This window comes from Perna viridis, chromosome 1 (assembly GCF_037379345.1).
Source record: "Perna viridis isolate PV_CMFRI_1.1 ecotype Kerala chromosome 1, ASM3737934v1, whole genome shotgun sequence".
NCBI classification, from domain to species: domain Eukaryota; kingdom Metazoa; phylum Mollusca; class Bivalvia; order Mytilida; family Mytilidae; genus Perna; species Perna viridis.
This window is the reverse complement of record NC_142445.1, coordinates 51,272,917-51,291,302: the sequence shown is the minus strand read 5'-3', so window position 1 is coordinate 51,291,302 and position 18,386 is coordinate 51,272,917. Positions and strand designations below refer to the sequence as shown.

General features: G+C 32.1%; 1 protein-coding gene across 20 annotated transcripts in view; it reads left to right on the top strand.

Annotated features, from left to right (window-relative positions):
* LOC148629254 (polypyrimidine tract-binding protein 1-like) overlaps nt 1-18,386 on the top strand; it is a 66,621-nt gene that overhangs the window by 17,108 nt on the left and 31,127 nt on the right. For 6 of the 20 annotated variants that reach the window (XM_088546812.1, XM_088546919.1, XM_088546861.1 and 3 more), the window contains exon 1: nt 15,859-16,152. In XM_088546812.1, the coding sequence (XP_088402938.1) occupies nt 15,973-16,152 (180 nt within the window). In that variant the 5' untranslated portion in view covers nt 15,859-15,972. Of the gene's footprint in view, nt 1-14,173; nt 14,240-15,856; nt 16,153-17,129; nt 17,164-18,386 lie in introns of those variants that run through there. The other 14 variants (XM_088546968.1, XM_088546971.1, XM_088546951.1 and 11 more) reach the window with 7 other exon arrangements.

The following is an 18,386-nucleotide window of genomic DNA, read 5'->3' as shown; positions in this document are numbered from 1 at the left end:
ATGACTGTTAAATCTGGTCTTTGGATGATCTCAAAATAGGAGGAAATAATGGTATCTTTTTGTTGCTGTAGTTTTTTCAAGCATATTAGAAGATTTCATATTATGTAAGAATGTACACAGACATGATTTTCTTCTGACTTAATATGAAATTCTAAATTTTCTTGTTACATTTCTCTTCTTACCACATGTTAACTTTGTTTTTTGTCTATTTCTACTTTTTTTGTTGGGTTCACAAAATCACGTGTGTTCAAGAATCTTTTTTTTTTTCTTGAAAATTTTTAGTAATCTATCCAGTAATTACTAGAGTTATCTCCCTTATCGCATGGTTTCAAATTTGCATTTTTAAAGTGAACATAGAAAATTTGGAATTTTGGACTAACTAGAAGTCTTGGAAGTACATTTACATGTTTTTATGACCTAAAACTAGGTACATGTGGCTGTAGATATGATTTACTGCAAAGTTCAGTTTTAATTTGATTTGAGTTGTATCACCTTATAAAAGCTTGACACAGTCTTGTGAAGTTATATATTTTAGATAATACACACATTTAAAAAAAAAAATGACTCTGTTCAACAAACTTCCACTCTTTTATTTTAAGTAATACAAAATGTTGTTCTATAGGAAAAGACAATATTTGTTATTATTACAGAGTTCCTGGAATATCACCAGGCTATTTCAGAGCTGTGCTTTTTGGCTTGTTGCTCTCATGCACATTCACCTTATAGAAAGGTGAATGGCTAGCAGGTGGGAAATATATTTTCGTGACATTTTTTTCAGCAACTATAAATCATAGCCATTAGATATTGGTATAGAAAGGTGAATGGCTAGCAGGTGGGAAATATATTTTCGTGACATTTTTTTCAGCAACTATAAATCATAGCCATTAGATATTGGTACGAAACTTAAGTATAGGGTCCCATATCGTGGGCTGTTTCAAGTCTGTCACACTTCTTATTCCTGTTTACGGCAACCTGGCCATTTGGGTCTTGGACCCATTTTTATATGACCTTCTAAGACAGGATGTATTATGGTATACTGTTGTCCGTCTGTCCGCCCGTCGTCAACACTTTGGAAAATAACTCAAAAACACTTCCACCAACTTTTATGAAACTGGTAAATTTTTCATATCTATTTGAGTAAGCTTTCTTTCGATTTTTATACATTTCAAATTTTTCATTTTCGTGTTATGAATTTACTTAAAAAATGGTGGACAAAAACTCAAAAACACTTTCACCAACTTTAATATGAAACTTAGGTGAATTGTTCATATCTATTGACGTAAGTTCCCTTTCAATTTTTATAAATTTCAGATTTTCCATTTCCGTGTTATGAATTTTTTTACTCAAAAAAGGGGAAATTTTCATGTTTTCGCACAATGATTCATACATGTGAACCTACCGGCAGTAGTTCAATTCTACCGGAATTACAACCGGTCTACCGTTGAAACAGGAAATCTACCGCTATTCGAACATTATACTATAAACAAATTTTGGACACCATTTTTTTATTTACTGAAGGAAAAAACGAGTAACAGCATTTCTGGTTGATCTCAGGTGGACAGATGAACATGTTAATTAGGCTCATAAACAGTAATTTAGAGCTTCAGTGGTTATCCACGTGAGGTGACGTTATTTAAAAGGTGTGATGTTTATGTAACAACAGGAGATGATTGACAACTATCCCAAGTTTTAGAGGCACATGCTTAAATGATTAAACGATTTATTACTGATGATTGGGACTCATTGTGTAAATATTGATGCAGGACTTCAGATCTTTTGATGGCTATGGAAACATTGACCATGCATCCACTGAAAATGAAATTGACTCAAAGTATGGCTTGTTTTTTATCCAAGTCAATGGAGGAATTATATAAATTTTTCAATTTTTGGAGCACTCTCATTAACCGTCAAAATGCTGAAATGTAATTTTTCATCTTTAGCACCTCCTGCCAAAATAGCAAAGTACTATTCCAAATTCAATGCTGCATGGAGGCCAAAGTTAAAGGTGCCAAGCCAGTAATGACTATTCGAAATGAAATCATTTTGATGCATATTTGTGCAAAAGTAGCAACTGTAGTGACAATTTTTAAATGAAAATTATTTAATTAATAGTAGCTATTTAGTAATGATGACACTTTTAAATAGAAACTTATTTATGTTTATGCTGTTCTTGTGAAAATATTGTCATTAATGAATAAAATCATTAAAGAGTTAAAGTGTTAATCCATCAAAAGGGTCATTCCAACTATTCCAATGGAGTATTCAGCATTTTTTCTCATGGATACAGACTTAATACAAGGTTTTCCATAAGTTTCACACATATTTGACTTGTTATGCCGCGAAAAAAAACGCAGATAAAAACCTCCAGTTTTCAAACCAAATCTCCAGCTGAAAAATGACATGTATGATGATTCAAAAATGCTTTCACTACTTTAATGAAACTTTAGTGAAATGTTTATATATATTGAAGTAAGCTCCCTCCTGATTTGTATAATTGTCAAATTTTACGTTTCTGTTTTATGAAGTTTTACTCTTTAAAAAAAATGCGGAAATGGCCATGGAAATTTATTCATTGAAAAATTGTTGAAAACAGACTATTTGTTATGATGATTGACTAATAAATATAAAAGGTACTTGGTAACCTTGTCAGAAAAGTGTGTTTTGAAAAAGATAGAAATGTACGGGTGAAAAATCAAGACAACAAACTTAGTTAAACTTGAGGTACCTTGATAGTGCCAAATTTTTGTGTCTTTTTTTATTTCCTTTTTTTTTGGGAAGGGGAGGGTATTTAACAGACTCACAGTATTTCTAGTTGATCGTATAAATTCATTAAAAGCATATGAACAAGTTAAAAGGGCAATGGGCGTATTATGTGCTTAAAACACAGCTCTTTATTAGCTCTGTGTTGTCATAAATGAGTTATAACCCAAAATTCAAAGATTTGGGTATATAAGAATGACCTTGTTCGTCTTGCAGTCTGTCTACATATCTTTTAATCCAACAACTCATAAACTGCTCAATGGATTTTGATGAAATATAGGAAGGTAAAGCAAAATATTTTAGGATAGGCATCATAAGAAGTTGTGTAATTCTTTGTGATGCAAACGTAAGGGTTTTAAAAGTCCATTCGAAGTACGGGAGGGGTAGTGGCTTTGTGAGCTTTCTCAGAGTATTTCTAGTTAAGTTGGACTGTGGTTGTAAGGAAAAGCCAAAAGAACTATGTGAGTAAGGGAGAACATTGTACTATTTTGAACTGTTTGGTTTGCCTCTGCATTCTACAGGTAAGATGCTGTCCTTGTATGCAAGATGTCTTGGATTTTTATATGACCGAAAGTTTTTTTTTTTTTTTTTTTGTCATATAAGGGTATCACCCTGTCTTCATCATTATTGTTGGCCTCCTTTAACTAAGTTTATTAACAAAAACATGAGTAAAACAAATCCAACCTTTTTGTAATTTTAACACATTGTTCCTAGGAACATGGTGGATGGCCGTATCGTTTTTGCCCCACCCCTTTTTAAATATGAGGGTAAAAAGGGGGAAAATAGGTTTTATCGTTTGCTTATAGTTGATCCAATTTTCATAATTCAATGTCAACCTGCTTCTTTTGAATTCAGTAGAGAAAATGGTTACGGGGTAGGCTCATCTTTATAATTGTTTTGGAAAGGAATACAAAATTGGGCCATGCCTATAAAAAATCAATTTCTTATTATTTGGTCAGATTTTTAACAGAATTGTATTGGAATCCTTATGATAATCCTTTCCTGCATTTTTTCTGTCAGATTTCAGATATCTCTTACTGCTTTCAAGTAAGATGGAGTCAAAGGTGTCACACCCCAAAAAATTGACCTTTTCATTTTTTGGTTTGAAATTTTTAAAATTATTTCAAATTATGTGCTATATTGTGTCCAAACCAGTTGCTGTGTTCATAATGAACTATAAGGCCAGGGGTTGAAAATTTTTTTGGGAAGACCCGAGCCCTGGATTTTCCATCTTTGGTACACTAAGCCCGCGCAATGTTGTGTCAAGTCCCAATCGATATAAATGCAATTTTGTTATCTGATATTCTTATGTATAATTCTATGTTTGCAGGGAAGAAGACACAGTGTCAATTGATTCCGTCTCCCGGTCTGATGCCTTGTCATCAGCTTTCTGTTTCTGCGTTTTTTTTAACCGTGAAATTGTAATTGAGCAACGATATTTTCCTCTAGAGTTTATCAACGAAATTTGATCTTTATCATTCCAGCACTTGATTAATAATAGTATGTCAAAAAATGCGTCTGATCAAGCGCAGGTGTGATTCAGGCTTGAGAATGACTAATCAATAGATCGATCTAGTGAATACCCATTCTAAAAATAAAGTTATAACTATTTATAGGTCAGGGAATAGATCCAGAAACATGGTCCAAATAATTACAACAAAATCTTTCAAAAACGAGTTTTTATGTTTTTAGATTTGCCATGCCCGATGGACTTATTTCATTGAAAAACGGCAAATCAGAGGTGCAATTTTTTTAGTCCCGAGCGTCAGGCTTTAGGAATTTTCAACCCCTGAAGGCCCTATGCTAAAGTCAAAAACTAAATCCTCTCTTGCCCCAACTGTTCAGGGTATGCCCACTGTGGTCATGTCATGCTGTGCTATGTGAAGCTCTTTAGATGTCAATTTTTGATCTCATCAAATTAACCATACTGCATTCTCCACTCATTAAATTTGGATTAATAAAGTGGTTGAAAATATTGTGCTACCAAGGAAAGGACCATATTGGCCGTATAAGGAGAAAGGAGGAGTCTCTACCAACAAATTCAGATGAAGAGCAATACTTCTGTTTACTGAATGATTTGAAATCTTAAATGATTGCTGTACTATGTGTGATTTGTCTTGATTACATGTCATTTTCCTGCATCTGAGATGTGCAGCTTAAATTTTTTATTAGAAATTTAGAATACATTTAATTTGGTATAAAGAGACTTTAAAAATTGTATGGTTTTGACAGGATTAGAAATTGTTCAGGGTTTGGTTTAGACAAGTTTCACTGTGTTATTTTGTCATGAGGTATATATAACATTTTATGCTGAAAAATACATGTACTTAAGCTCTTTAAACATTGCTTTACATTTCTGTGTTTTGTGTCCTACATTTTATTTGTCTTGTTGTATACCTGTGTTTGCTTGGAATTATTGCCTGGGATAATGTAACAAGAATGATTACTTTTTGATAAGCAAGTATTAGCCTTTAGGATGTTGGATTAGTTGAATGGACACTTTCTAGGAGATGATATTCTAAAATTATTAAATACAGCCCATAGCCAAATTATGACACTGAGTCCTTTTGGATCACGTTTTGATGGTTTTGAGTATCAAATTAATGAATTGCTTTTCAACAATAGATTGGTATAAAATTCAATATTTCTACAATTAATTATTTACAATACTCTATGGATTTTGTGTTAGGTAGTAAATGGCATCAAATGGGTTTTCATAAATAATAGAACACTCGTAATGGATATTGAATTTTATTTTGGTTGATATTTAACTGTCTGCCTGACAATTTTTCCTCTTCTGTGATCGATTTGGGGAAAACTTATACAAATTTCAGGTGTGAATGATATTTTTTCGTTTGAGCTTGTTCAATTAATTCAACTTTAGTGTTGTTCTAAGGTTCAAAGTAAATATTGCTCTGAAAATGGAACTTATATCCAATGTTTGTCATTATTAAACAAAGTGTGCGGTTTTAGTTTTATATTGATCACTGTTGATATTGTCATTTGTACTTAGGTCTAAGCCACTTATATTCCAGTCCATACAAACTAATTAACAAAGTACTTGTAGAAGCCCACATATCGCCTGTCTCAGCATATTTAGACCAAAGGAATATCAAGTTTTCGTTGAAAGGCTTTTAGAAGAAGAGTTCTTAAGATATAGATATAAACATTAAGTTCATGCTTGGTTTGGTTGTAGCCTCTAATTTCGCTGTTAATTGTTCCATTTCAGGAATTGCTTTACATTGTCTTTTAACATTATCCACGTTATTAATGTTCTATTTTATATAGAAATAGAGGAAGGTTTTATAGTTGTCTGTCCTACTAAAACCATTGTTAATTCTTTAAATAGGTCTGTCACTAAAAATACTTACATGTAATATGACTTGCTTCAAATAATTTATTTTTTTGGGGGGGGGGTGTGCTTAAGATATTGCAGTCTTTGTATTGATGTTCAGATTGTTTTGGTTAATTTTGGTGGTGCATGAACTTGTTATTGTAACACGCTTTTACATATTTAGGTATCATAAGTACTTGTAAGACTTCTGTCTTCAGCATTTATTTATACCCCCATTTAATGAATAGGTGGTTAAATCAGAATTACTTTATTGGCCTGTCATTCCACTTGTTCAAATTTGCTCACAATTATTTTGGCTCCTAATGCATGAATTGATTTTGAATTTGATCTGTGGCTTTATATAGATGGAGCATATCCAGCATATGTTGTATGCAATTTTGGTTGCTGTCTGATATCAACTTCCTGTTTTAGTTGAGTGTATATTGAGCATGACAATGCAAGCAGACTGTATTTTCTTTTTCTTAAATATTCATCCTTGGAAAAAAAAATTCTGCTATATTCCTCATTTTGAATCTTATGCGCATGATTATAAGGAATGACAACACTTTATAAGAATAGTCAGATCTATGTTAAACATATGACCTTTAGCTCTCAATGATTTGAATAAAATACTTTTATACATAAAGGTAAGTATATAGTTATAACCTTGATGAATCTGGTATATTTTTTTCTACAAGTTAAGTGATACCCATCAATGTTTAGTATATGGACTTTAACTAGAATATCAGTATATGTCACTGATTGTGACCATAACCATTCAGACTTAGGGACTGAACTTAGCCAAAAACAAGTATTTGATTAAGTTACCAGAACTTGGGTTTAGGTAAATTAAGAATCTTGATGATCAATAAAAGTGGCCCTCTTTTTAGTACGTAGAAAAATTGTTTTTATTATTATTTCGATACAACCTTAAAAATTTGTGGTAATATAAATGATGTGGTACAGTCATTGTCCAGCATCTGTCAACTTGTTCTTGTTCCAACAATAACTTAATAAGAATATGGACATCTTTGAAATGTGTTATTATCTAATAAACAGCAAGTATGGGCAATTTACAAATTTAGCTTCTTTTTTTTTTTATCTGAATGAGTTTCTGGTAATGCAACAATAACATACTGAAGCTACTTTCACTTATCAGGAAGTAACTGATTATCCAATGTCAAATTGTTTACATAAGAATTTACACTGATTTACAAGTAGCTGTTTTTGTGGTATGAAATGAGATGAGATATTGAAAAGTTTTATTATGGTTCAGTATATGAAGAGTGAGTGAAGATATTTTTTTCACTGAAAACTTGTAATATCCTTGATAACAAAGTTTGTTGGTAGAGTTTAGTCACCCTCTGTCTGTCTTTTTAAGGCAAAAATAAATGATATGTCACCTCCTATCCTACCTACCATATTTTTGTGCCTACCCTAACATTTTATGGATATTTTGTCTCAAGCACTGTAAAAGTCTAGATTTTATCTCCATTAATATTTTTTTAACAGAAAAACAATCTCCCAAACCACCTTCCCTATTTTTGTTCCCAGCTGTAAGATGACAGAGGGACATGGAAATTGTCCCTGTCGGTCTGTAAGTCTGTGCATCTTTGCATCCGAAGTTTGTAAACACAATTCCTCTGTAACCACTTTCTGTTTTATTTTGTACTATTTGTAGGATTGTAACATACATTATGTAATTGATCATGTAATTTTATGGGAGTTATTAGACATTGACACAATTAAAAGATTTTGTGAACACAACTCTTTTGTAAGTGCTGGACGGATTTCCTTCAAACATCAGCTTGGCACTAATATAAGACTTAAAAACAAAAAAAACAACAACAAAAAACAGATTAAGGTAAACCTGTTTTAGGTCTTTTTTAGCAAATGCTTACACCAGACAACTAACATCAGATGGTAGAAATCTTTTAACTTTAGGATACACTAGTCAAAGCTAAATAGTTTCTGAAAATGGTAGTGTGTTAAGCACATCTCTTAAATTGTGAACCAACATCACAAAGAATAAACAATGGACTGGAATCCTCAAGGGAATAGGAGAAAGGGATGACCAACAATCATTGATTGATTAAACATAACATAACTAGCTACCTTAATACTTATATTTTCATGATGTCTTGATTAGCTATATACTTTTAAGGTTCTAGGATGGGTATATTGCACACAGGTTAAGGTTGTAAAATTGATTGTTGTCACCGTGACTTGATTGAGCACCATGGAGTGTTATTAAGTTTTCTATTCCATGACAACAACCACTTGTCTGGAACTTGGATGCTCATCCTGTTTGTCAGACTTGATCTACAGTAAGTTGAACAGCAGTAGCAAAAAAGTTTTTATAGAAGTTTGTACTGTTATTTCTTTGTGTTCTTTTTGGACCCTTTGGGTTATGTGACCTTCATCTGATGCCTTTTGTATGCTCCCTGTTGTGTCGTCTTTTATCCCCTTTATGTAGACACTTGGTTTTTATTGTTTTTCATGCTAAATTTTGGCTTCTTACTCAAGAATATATATACAGTTACACACATTAGAAATTAACTTTGTTGCTTCAAATGAAGAGTAATAACAAAATTACCGAACTAAACAAATTTAGGCGGTAGTCAAAAGAAAAGTCCATAGAATGGTAATATGGGGGGAAAATTTGGATTGTTGGAAACCTCTGCAATGGTCCTGACTTGGTACAGGCATTTCATAATGAATGGTGGTTAAACTAAGTTTTATAGCGTGCTAAACCTTATTTGTCCAGTAATAACAGTAAAAATGAACTTCTCTTTCAAACACATCCTGATTCCATTCCCAGTTATGTTTTTTAAGCTAGAGGTTATAAATAGAGTTTTCACAATGGTTTTGTATAGAAGTCTTTGTTGAAGCTGCAAGGTCAAAGACAATGAAGTCTTAGTTTTATACTTAGTACAACAGGATATTATCCATTAATACTTTATAAAACATACTTCACAAGATATCTATCATGCATTCATTACTGATTATTTTTATTATAGAAACAATTCACAATTGGGCCTAAAATTGAAGCATATAAATATATAAACTATTCATGCAGGAAACAAAATTAGAAATTGCTTAAGAGACTGTTAGAAAGCCATCAGGATCAAAGTATAGATGTTGATGACAATATTCCTGCACTTCATATCAGTTCCTAATGGTGTTGACATTTTCATTCCCTTGGGATGTTTTGATAGCATTATGATATGCACTCCTCATCATTTAATTGATCTCTCCTATATTGTGGTATGATTGAAACGGGTCCCTTGTGTAAGCTGATAGGCAACTTTCCCTACCTTGGATCAAACAAGTAGAAAAATCACATGCTATATCATACTCATGTTTTGCAACAGATTGTCATGAAACTCGATAAGTTGATATTAGTTGAGGATCTTTAAAGGGCAGTTAAACATTTGCATGAAGGGCAAAACCTATGTTTGAAGAGTTGATAATATCTCATTATTTGATGGGTATACATGTTTTTTAGAATACCTTTCCCTGAGAGATTGCAAAATAGTTATAATTTTTTTAATGTTTAAAATAGATGATAGATCAGCTGTATTGTGGTGAAGCAGATTGCTAAGACAATAGTATTAGAATAAGAAATACATCAGCCACCAATAATTCAGAATTATTCTTGATGGGTTGATTTACTATATTTAGCAGGTAGAGACATGAATTTTTATTTTAGTTACATTTGAGGAAAATCTGAATTCTAGATTAAAGAAAACTACTAGTATGTTTTTCAATGTTAGGCTTGAGAGGGATGCAAACCTTCAATCTGTGCCTACTTTTTTCTGCTCCATTAATGTCTCGAGGTCACTTTTATAATTTGTACGTTAGGGACCCTTTTATCTTATTTGTGGGATACCAGTAGACTTCACACATGCCTAAAATATACTGTTATGAGGAAAGTCTTATGTTCAACCCTTAGCCCTACCATGCAGAAGTATATGTAACTCATGATTATCAACTACCTTGCAATCTACTGTTGAATCATTAGATATTTTTTGTTACCCCCACATTATAAATGATAATCATAGTTAAGTTTCTTGTCAAGTGGGAGTCATGGCACCCTGATATACCCCTGAATGAATTAACATCATAGTTCAATACCCATGATAATGGCTTTTGTTTCAGGATATCCAGCTGTTTCCTCAGGATACTATCAATTTTCCTGTAAAAACATCCTCTTGTTTCCCAATCAATAGGCCGAAATTTGTTTTTACAAGGACATTATTAAATATGTTTCAATTTTAAAACTTTCAACTTCCTTTGTTTCAGTTCATGTGAAAGTTTTTGCGTTTATTTTTTATTTTTTTCTGCGAAGTGTACAAGGATATTTTAGAGGGGAAAAAAACCTTGTCAGCATGTTTAAATGTTAATTACACAAGAATTTAATATGATGTAAAGCCAAATCAAATTTTTCTGATTAGTGAATGACATTTGACCTGAGTTTATGGTATCATTTTCATATGCCTGTGTCTTTTTATGTACTTGTAAGGCCAAGTAAACTTAAATGTTTGATTTTCATCCAACCTTCCCAAAAAATGTGGGGTTGTTGGGAGGATTTTATTATCCATTTCTTGCCAGATATTTGTTAGCCAAATTTTGTCTATTTGAAGTATAGATATGTTCTAAATCCACAGCTATATCATTTTCAGAGAAGAAACAACATTTTAGTCACCAAGAAATGAAAAATTGGTATTCTATAGTACCTCAATACTAGAAACTGATGTGAAAAAATCCTTATTTTGAAATCCCCACCCCAATTTTTTTTAAATTTTTGTCAATTTTTTAGGGTCAGGAGGGGATGACAATCTAACAATTAATTTTATTTGGCCTTATGGTAAAGCGGTATACTACTATGGTTGTGTCCACTGGACTACTCAAGAAGATATTCCAAAGTATTTTTAGTAGACTGTACAGTTCGTTATGTTGGAAGGGTCCCTCCTATTTTCATCCTTTTACCTGCATCACCAAAGGTGAAAGGTGAAAGCAGGTATAGTTAGCTGTTGGTTTCAGTTTGTCTGTTGTAGCTTCTTAGTATTAATGTTCTTTGGATGATTTGACTCACTTTCTGACATTGTAACATTGTAGGACACATATAAGATGTGTCTGTTGTTTACAATGTGTACACAGTTGGCAACACTTAAACTTTCATAAAACGGGTGTACACTTAAAGTATATAATGTATGGTATTTTCAGATCTTAGTTACCTCATTTTTAAAACTAAAAAAAAAGTTTTTGGTTCATATGATTACTGTTAATTTAGTCAAAATTTGTAAAGAATGAAATTAATTAAATTTATCTTATAACGTCGAAAATCGGTACTTATTATTTTGTAACGGATCAGAATTCCTTTTCATTTTTTGTTCCATTTAAAGTAAGACTTTAATCCATTTAAAGTAAGCCTTGAAATTAAAAATAAATTGGTCAAGTGTATTAAAAAAGAGGATAGAAGTAAAATTTGTATAGCTTGTTGCTAGACATAACCATGAAATTACTTATTAAATGTAATGGAAAACCTTCACAAGTGTCTAGAGAGGTCAGGCGACATCGTTTACACATAATTATCAAAACTTTTTGAAAAAGACATGTTTTTATAATTATAGTTATTTCTTATTCAAGTTTATTCACGATTGGAAAGTATTCTTGTTCAGACCTTTGCCAAAATTTAAAATGAATTACGTTTCAGGACTATTATATTCAATGAACCAAAACATTTAAAATGCTACTTTTTTATCACTTTTTTTTGTGTATTATATCTTTTTTCAATCTTTATATGAGAAAGTTAATTACACCTATCAGTTAAGGTAGTCATATCTTTTATTCATTTGATGTATGATACATACATGTACGTGTATGTGTTTAGCAGCAAATTACTATTTAAACATAATTATTGTTAATCATTATTTTTTGTTTGTTTGGTAAAGAAGTTCTGAAAATGAAGTGAGCAAATGTATGCTGTAGATATCATCATTAGGATTAACCTTTTTGCAGTAGCAAAGTGTTCATAAGCCAGGTGCAGGTCCGGGTGTCAAAAGAATAGGCCTGCAGCAGCGCTAAGCTTGTCGTAAAAGGCGACTAAATAGTGCTCAGAACCCTAGCCAGGGGCTAGGGCGCTCTGCCCACAGAGCAACTGGGATGTGTGCCCCAAGTGGTGGAATGGGGTACTCTTGGCGTATTACATGCTGGAGTTGTCAGGCTATAATACGGAAAACCTGACCCCAAACCATAGTGGTGCACCTTTTTGGGTAAGATGCCACATTCCTCGCACGTTAAAGAACCCTACTGTGGTGTTCTCCCGGAGAAGGAACCATAGGGCTCTGCCACAGGAGGCTAAATTGCCCGACCCTACCCACCTCTCCTTATTTCCAGTGGCAACCAAAATTTGTCGACCCCATTGCCCTTGTGTCCCATCCCTTTTTCATTTCATCATTATTTCATGTTCATTTTATCATCAATTTCATGTTCATCATCTGAATATAGCTGAAATATTGCTGCTCGGATGTTAAACCCCAACAAACAAACAAACAAATTTGAATGATTCTTTGTGAAAAGCATCAGCTTTAGGTTGATATTAACATGCTTTTCAGTTATATATTTGTCTTTCTCCTGACTTTCCTTCTTCACTAACATCTTACCTATTTTATTAAGCTAGATTTTGTCCCCCATTATCTACATGAACCTTTATTCACACTTAAGGACTGATGCACAAGTTGGTATAGTTGTAAAGTTTTATCAGTGCCACTGGTTTAAGGTTAATTTGTCATTAATACTCTCTGTTTATCGCACGCTATTAAATGTGATAGTCTGTTATATTTTTCTCTGAATTGGCCATTTCATTTCTATTGGAAAATATGTTCAAATTATCAAGCAGGTGTGTGGTTTTTTTTTGTCTTGTACAGAAAAAGCAAAGACGATATTGATTTGGCAATTTCATGTCTTCAAATGAGTATTGTCTTTTTTCCCCATATCATTAAAAGAGCAATATCCTTTGGTTTTATTGGAATGTTTTTGTTGTATTTGCTGGAGTTGTCATTAAATTATGATAGATATGTATAACTAAAACAAGTACCTGTACTGCTTATTACTCACATCTTAAAGAGTAATCAAGGGATCCAAGATTCTAGCAGAAATCAAAAGAATGTAATCTAGGGACAAAGACCAGACATGGAAAACAGACAAACATAACTAAGAACATAAAATAACCAAATAATACATATAAAGTAACAAAAGTAAATGAGCAACTTGGACTCCACTAAAAACTAGGAGCATAGACCCAGGTGCACCGGTAGGGTAAGTGTCCTCTGCTTTTCTAGAAACACCTACTGAGTTGCTCATTAGTCAAGTCCAGTGTGGACAAAAGAGGAAAGGAAAACTATGACATGCTGAAAGTGTTGAATATAGGAAAATATAAATAAAAGTGATTCTTTGTTTACTAGAATTATGATAAGTTATTTTCATTTTGGGATACTTTGTCAGGTTTTCCTGTATCTGTCACAAATATATGTGTGTACAAAGTATTGAGCATTACAAGCACTTTCTTTTCATGTAATGCAGTTGTATGTAAACTTTCATTCACACCATGCATTGAATCTTTTTTTTTTCCCGAAATTAAAATTGGAAACCAATATTTCTCTTTTATTAGTACTCCACCAGTCACTTTTATCTATCTGTGAGTCAAATTATGCATTAAGTTTGCATTCCATTTTCATCAATAGTTATTTCTGCAAGTAGGGAACATTGTATTGCCATGCTATACTATCAGAATGCTTTTTGTAAACCCATTGAGTTTCTTCGTAGAACTCAAATACACTGATAAGTAAGTCAGACTTTGTAGGAGATCGCTTACTTTTGAAGTTATCAGGAGCCAATTTATGTAAAACAATTAAAAAGGCATGTTTTGCTTGTTATTAATATTTCAAATCTTTTTCTTTTATACCCTATTATTGAGATTCCATTAATTCTATTAATAGATTATGGTATAGTTTATTTTTCTGTGTCTATTCTTGAATAATGTGAGATGATGAATTTATATTTTTGCCGTTGTAGACACGGTCGTATCCTGATATGCACAGTAATGGTGATGATGACTACAGCTACAGAAATTTCAGGAAGGTGAGTTTCCAGATTATAAACTATCATTGATTTAAACTCTGCTGATAATGATGGCAAGTGGAGAAAAGATTTGGATTACAGATTTATAGACGTAAAGGAGCAGGAGCTGTGGTGATATGTGTCAAGATGTTTAAAGCTTAAAGCTAGATACTAAATAGTATTTATAACTAACCCATTGGCATATATCGGTAATACCTCGACTGTTTCTAGAAAAGCAGAGGACACTTACCCTACCAGTGCACCTGGTCCATGCTCCCAGTTTTTTAGTGGAGTCCGAGTTGCTCATTTGGTTTTGTTACTTTGTATGTATGATTTTAGTTGCTTTATGTTCTTTGTTGTGTATGTCTGTTTTCCATGTCTGGTCTTTGTCCCTGGATTACATTCTTTTGATTACCGCTATAACCTTAGTTCCCTTGATTACTCTCTCAAATATGTGGAGTAGCATGCAAATGTAAAGCATTGAGAAACATTAGGAAAAGTTTTCAAGCATACTTAAATTTGTATATAATGTTCCATTTTATACAAGTGCCAAAAAAATTTCAGTCATATAATGGTATCACCCTGTTGTCCTTATTTGCATCTGTTAAATTTCTGTAATTATATTTATTCTTAAATATCTCAATTTGATGTAAAAAAAACTAACACAGCATATCTATTTATTTATGATTTTGCACAGAGTTTTAAAAATCCCTAAAATGGAGATCTTTTATTTCCCTCTTTTGTCATTTCGTTTGTTTTAATGACAGTTCACATTGTTCGATTTTGAACTCTATAAAATGTTCTTAATGGAATTTACAGAAAAAAAAAATAAATATTTAACTAATATCAGAAAATTGTACAGAATACTATGTGTAGATATTTGTGTTAGTGAGTAGTCTTTTTGATCAGCCAATTATCAGGTTTAAGATTTTATTTGTTTCTGGATGTTTGTGCATACTAATTTGCTCATTTCCTGATTGTATAAATACTTTTAATGCATTAGCAAACCTCTTTTGTGTTAGAAGAATTGGATTCCCTGGGGATTAATATAACACCTAAGTTAATTACATAATTATATCTAAATCTCTAAAATAGAAGGTTTTAGATCCTATTTTCCTGATGTTTTGTGTGAAGCTTTACAATTATGGGTAGATGTCATAGTCACACATTGTGTCAAATAATCAGAAGATTGATTACAATGATAGTGACAGTTTTTCCAATACACATAATATGGTTGTTTGATAAAAATCTGAGGACTCTGGGGCAGTCTACCTGTCATAAAGGTAGAATCAAATATTGATTTGAAAAGTTTTTCTACATTGTTTGATGGAATAAAGTACTGACTAGTTTATTTCCTTTCCAGATAACTGTTATTGAACTTCTTCTAAATCATTTGGTTTATTATACTGTTGTAAAACTGGTAAGGTGAATACAAAAATTGCATGAAATTATTGTCGGAAGATTTTGTGAGGAAATGAGGGATTTATTAAGTGGTCACATGATCTGTTCATTGTGTTTGTCATGCTATGAGTTCTATATGTCAATATTTGTTCAAATTGAAAGCTTTTAATGTGTAGCTGAGGTATGCAGTTGTTGATTGGCTAATGGGAGTATAGACAATAAATAGAACAGCCTATAGGCTATTAGACTTGTGACATACAACTTATAGAAGAGTTTTAAGAGTCAGTTTAAAACTGTGAAGACGGGGACAAGCCAAGCTTGACCGTGCTAAATATGATTTAAATTGTCACACTATGTACCTTTGTTACTACAATTATCCTGGATCATTAACGCCAGCTGCTGTAGCTCCTCCGCCTCAAACGATAGCTCCTGCTCCAAGTCTTAGTGAGCCTCTACTTGTGCCAGTAACTCAGTCTATCCCTCAGCCTGCTGCTCAACCTGCATCATATTTACCCATCACCATCTGTAGAAAGGTATGTACCAGCTGATTTTACTTTCACTTTCAAAATTTGTGTCACACTGTTATAATGATTAATTTATGGATTGTTTGTGCTGATTTTTTTTTAACGGTAATCAAGCTCATTAAATTTTTATCACTTTTAGAGACTAATTAACTTTTATTGCTAATTGTAATTTTTTATAACTGCTGATTTTTCAGTCGATGTTCAATATTAACCATGAAATTTCCAATTTTAATTACTATGTACTACAAGATTTGCTTGAGATTATTATACCCTTTGGGTATTAATTCATTATTGTTTCTTTTTTACATGACAATTTCTTTTTCCATAAAGTCATCTAAAATTGATATATTCTGTTTATGTTTGATCAGTTAACTGGTTGTACACGGTTAAATCAATCAGCCATCCATTTTAAACCATTAGAAATATCATAAATACAAAATTTCTGTTGACAAAGTTCATGGATAAGTTTTAAAAATTTTAAATGAAACATTCAGGAATGAAAAACCTTCCTTCTATGGGGTAACTAAAGTATGTTGTTTTACACACATATATATTTAGATAGGACATAATATATTTCAAGTGTTGTAGAAATGAGATAGACACTAGGTGAAACTTCACTAATATCAAATTTTAAATTGTCAACCAGGATACACTTCATATCTGTTGTACATTTGTTTGATTAAAAAACACAGCCATGTTCTTAAATACCCATTTCTATTCAGAAAAGTTTCCTATTGGATTTTTTTTTGAAATTCATCAATTTTCTGTGGAAAATGTGATACATGACACCTTTCTTTTTAATTTTGAAAATTTGTTGTGTAAATTCATCATGACTAACATATTTTGAAAGAAAAAAAAACATTGTGGGATCATTACAAGGTTGATATTTTAGCTCTGATTAGCTCAGGTTGACCTGTGTGATTGCGCAATCATCTCTCCATGTGCATTGTATGTTATATCTTAAAAGAATCTTGTACTATTTGTAGCTTGCATGTTTGACCACAGGGAAATAAGATCAAGGTGATAATGCTTACTTCTCTAGGGCAATATTTGTTTGTATTGCCCCATTAGCTTTTTTCACAGTTTTCATAATGAAATATTTGTACTCTCTCAATTGTATGACTTCTCTGTAATTAGTCAGTTATGTGATCTTTTTATATTAATTTCCATGGTGACAGATAGACATTCTTTGTTAAAAATCCTAATATAAGGTCAAAATATTTACTTTTTCCGAGGCTGTTTTTAGATTAACCTACTCTGAAATAGCTAATTTTCTTTTTATTTATATTGGAATTAATGGTCATGAATTGAAGCCTCAATGTCCAGATGGACATTGTAAAAATATGGACTTAATCCTACTTTGTTTCATGGTCATGATGTTTAGATTAAGGATTTTCCTGATTACTTATATATATTGTCTTCATGCATTTCAATTTAAACCTTAATTGAAATATTACATGGGTTTTAGTAGTATGACTGGTCAATTAGAAATTTTAAGAGGTAAATTTTTTGTACATGCACCTTTGAACTTAAAAGTGTTGACATTCTTAACAATAACAGAGGAGAAATAACAATGTCTTTTCATAAGCACTAAAGTAAACCTTATAAATAATTACAAGTAAATTGTTAAGTGTAAACTTCAAAAGTACTTTTAAAGTATTGAATGTGTTTTCAGATGTCTTTTCTTACACACTTTATGGAAATGTGCCATATTATGACCTTTTGTTCAAATTCATGTAGACAAATTAATGAACAGTAATTCAGTATAGATATGACAATATATATATGTACTGATCTGAATCTTTATAATCTTCAATTTTTATTCTTGACATAGATAGAAGCTATAGTTAATGAATATTGCTCCAAGCATGATTTTTAAGTTTGGGCTGGGAGTTAGGTCCATACACTTTTTAGAGGTTCTTGTTAGGAATACTGCCACTGATGGCCTACATAAAGAAGAGAAATATTGCAGTTTTCACTGCTGTAAGCAAATATCTCTCGCTACAAATGAAGAAACAATAATTCAGTAAGATCATAAACCACTTTTGGTCAAAATCTTCCCCATACCACAAAATGAAGAACTATAATTCAGTAAGATCATAAACCACTTTTGGTCAAAATCTTCCCCATACCACAAAATGAGGAACTATAATTCAGTAAGATCCTAAACCACTTTTGGTCAATATTGTCTACAACAAACAATATCTCCGTTAGTAGAACATAGCAGGAATAAGAATGAAATG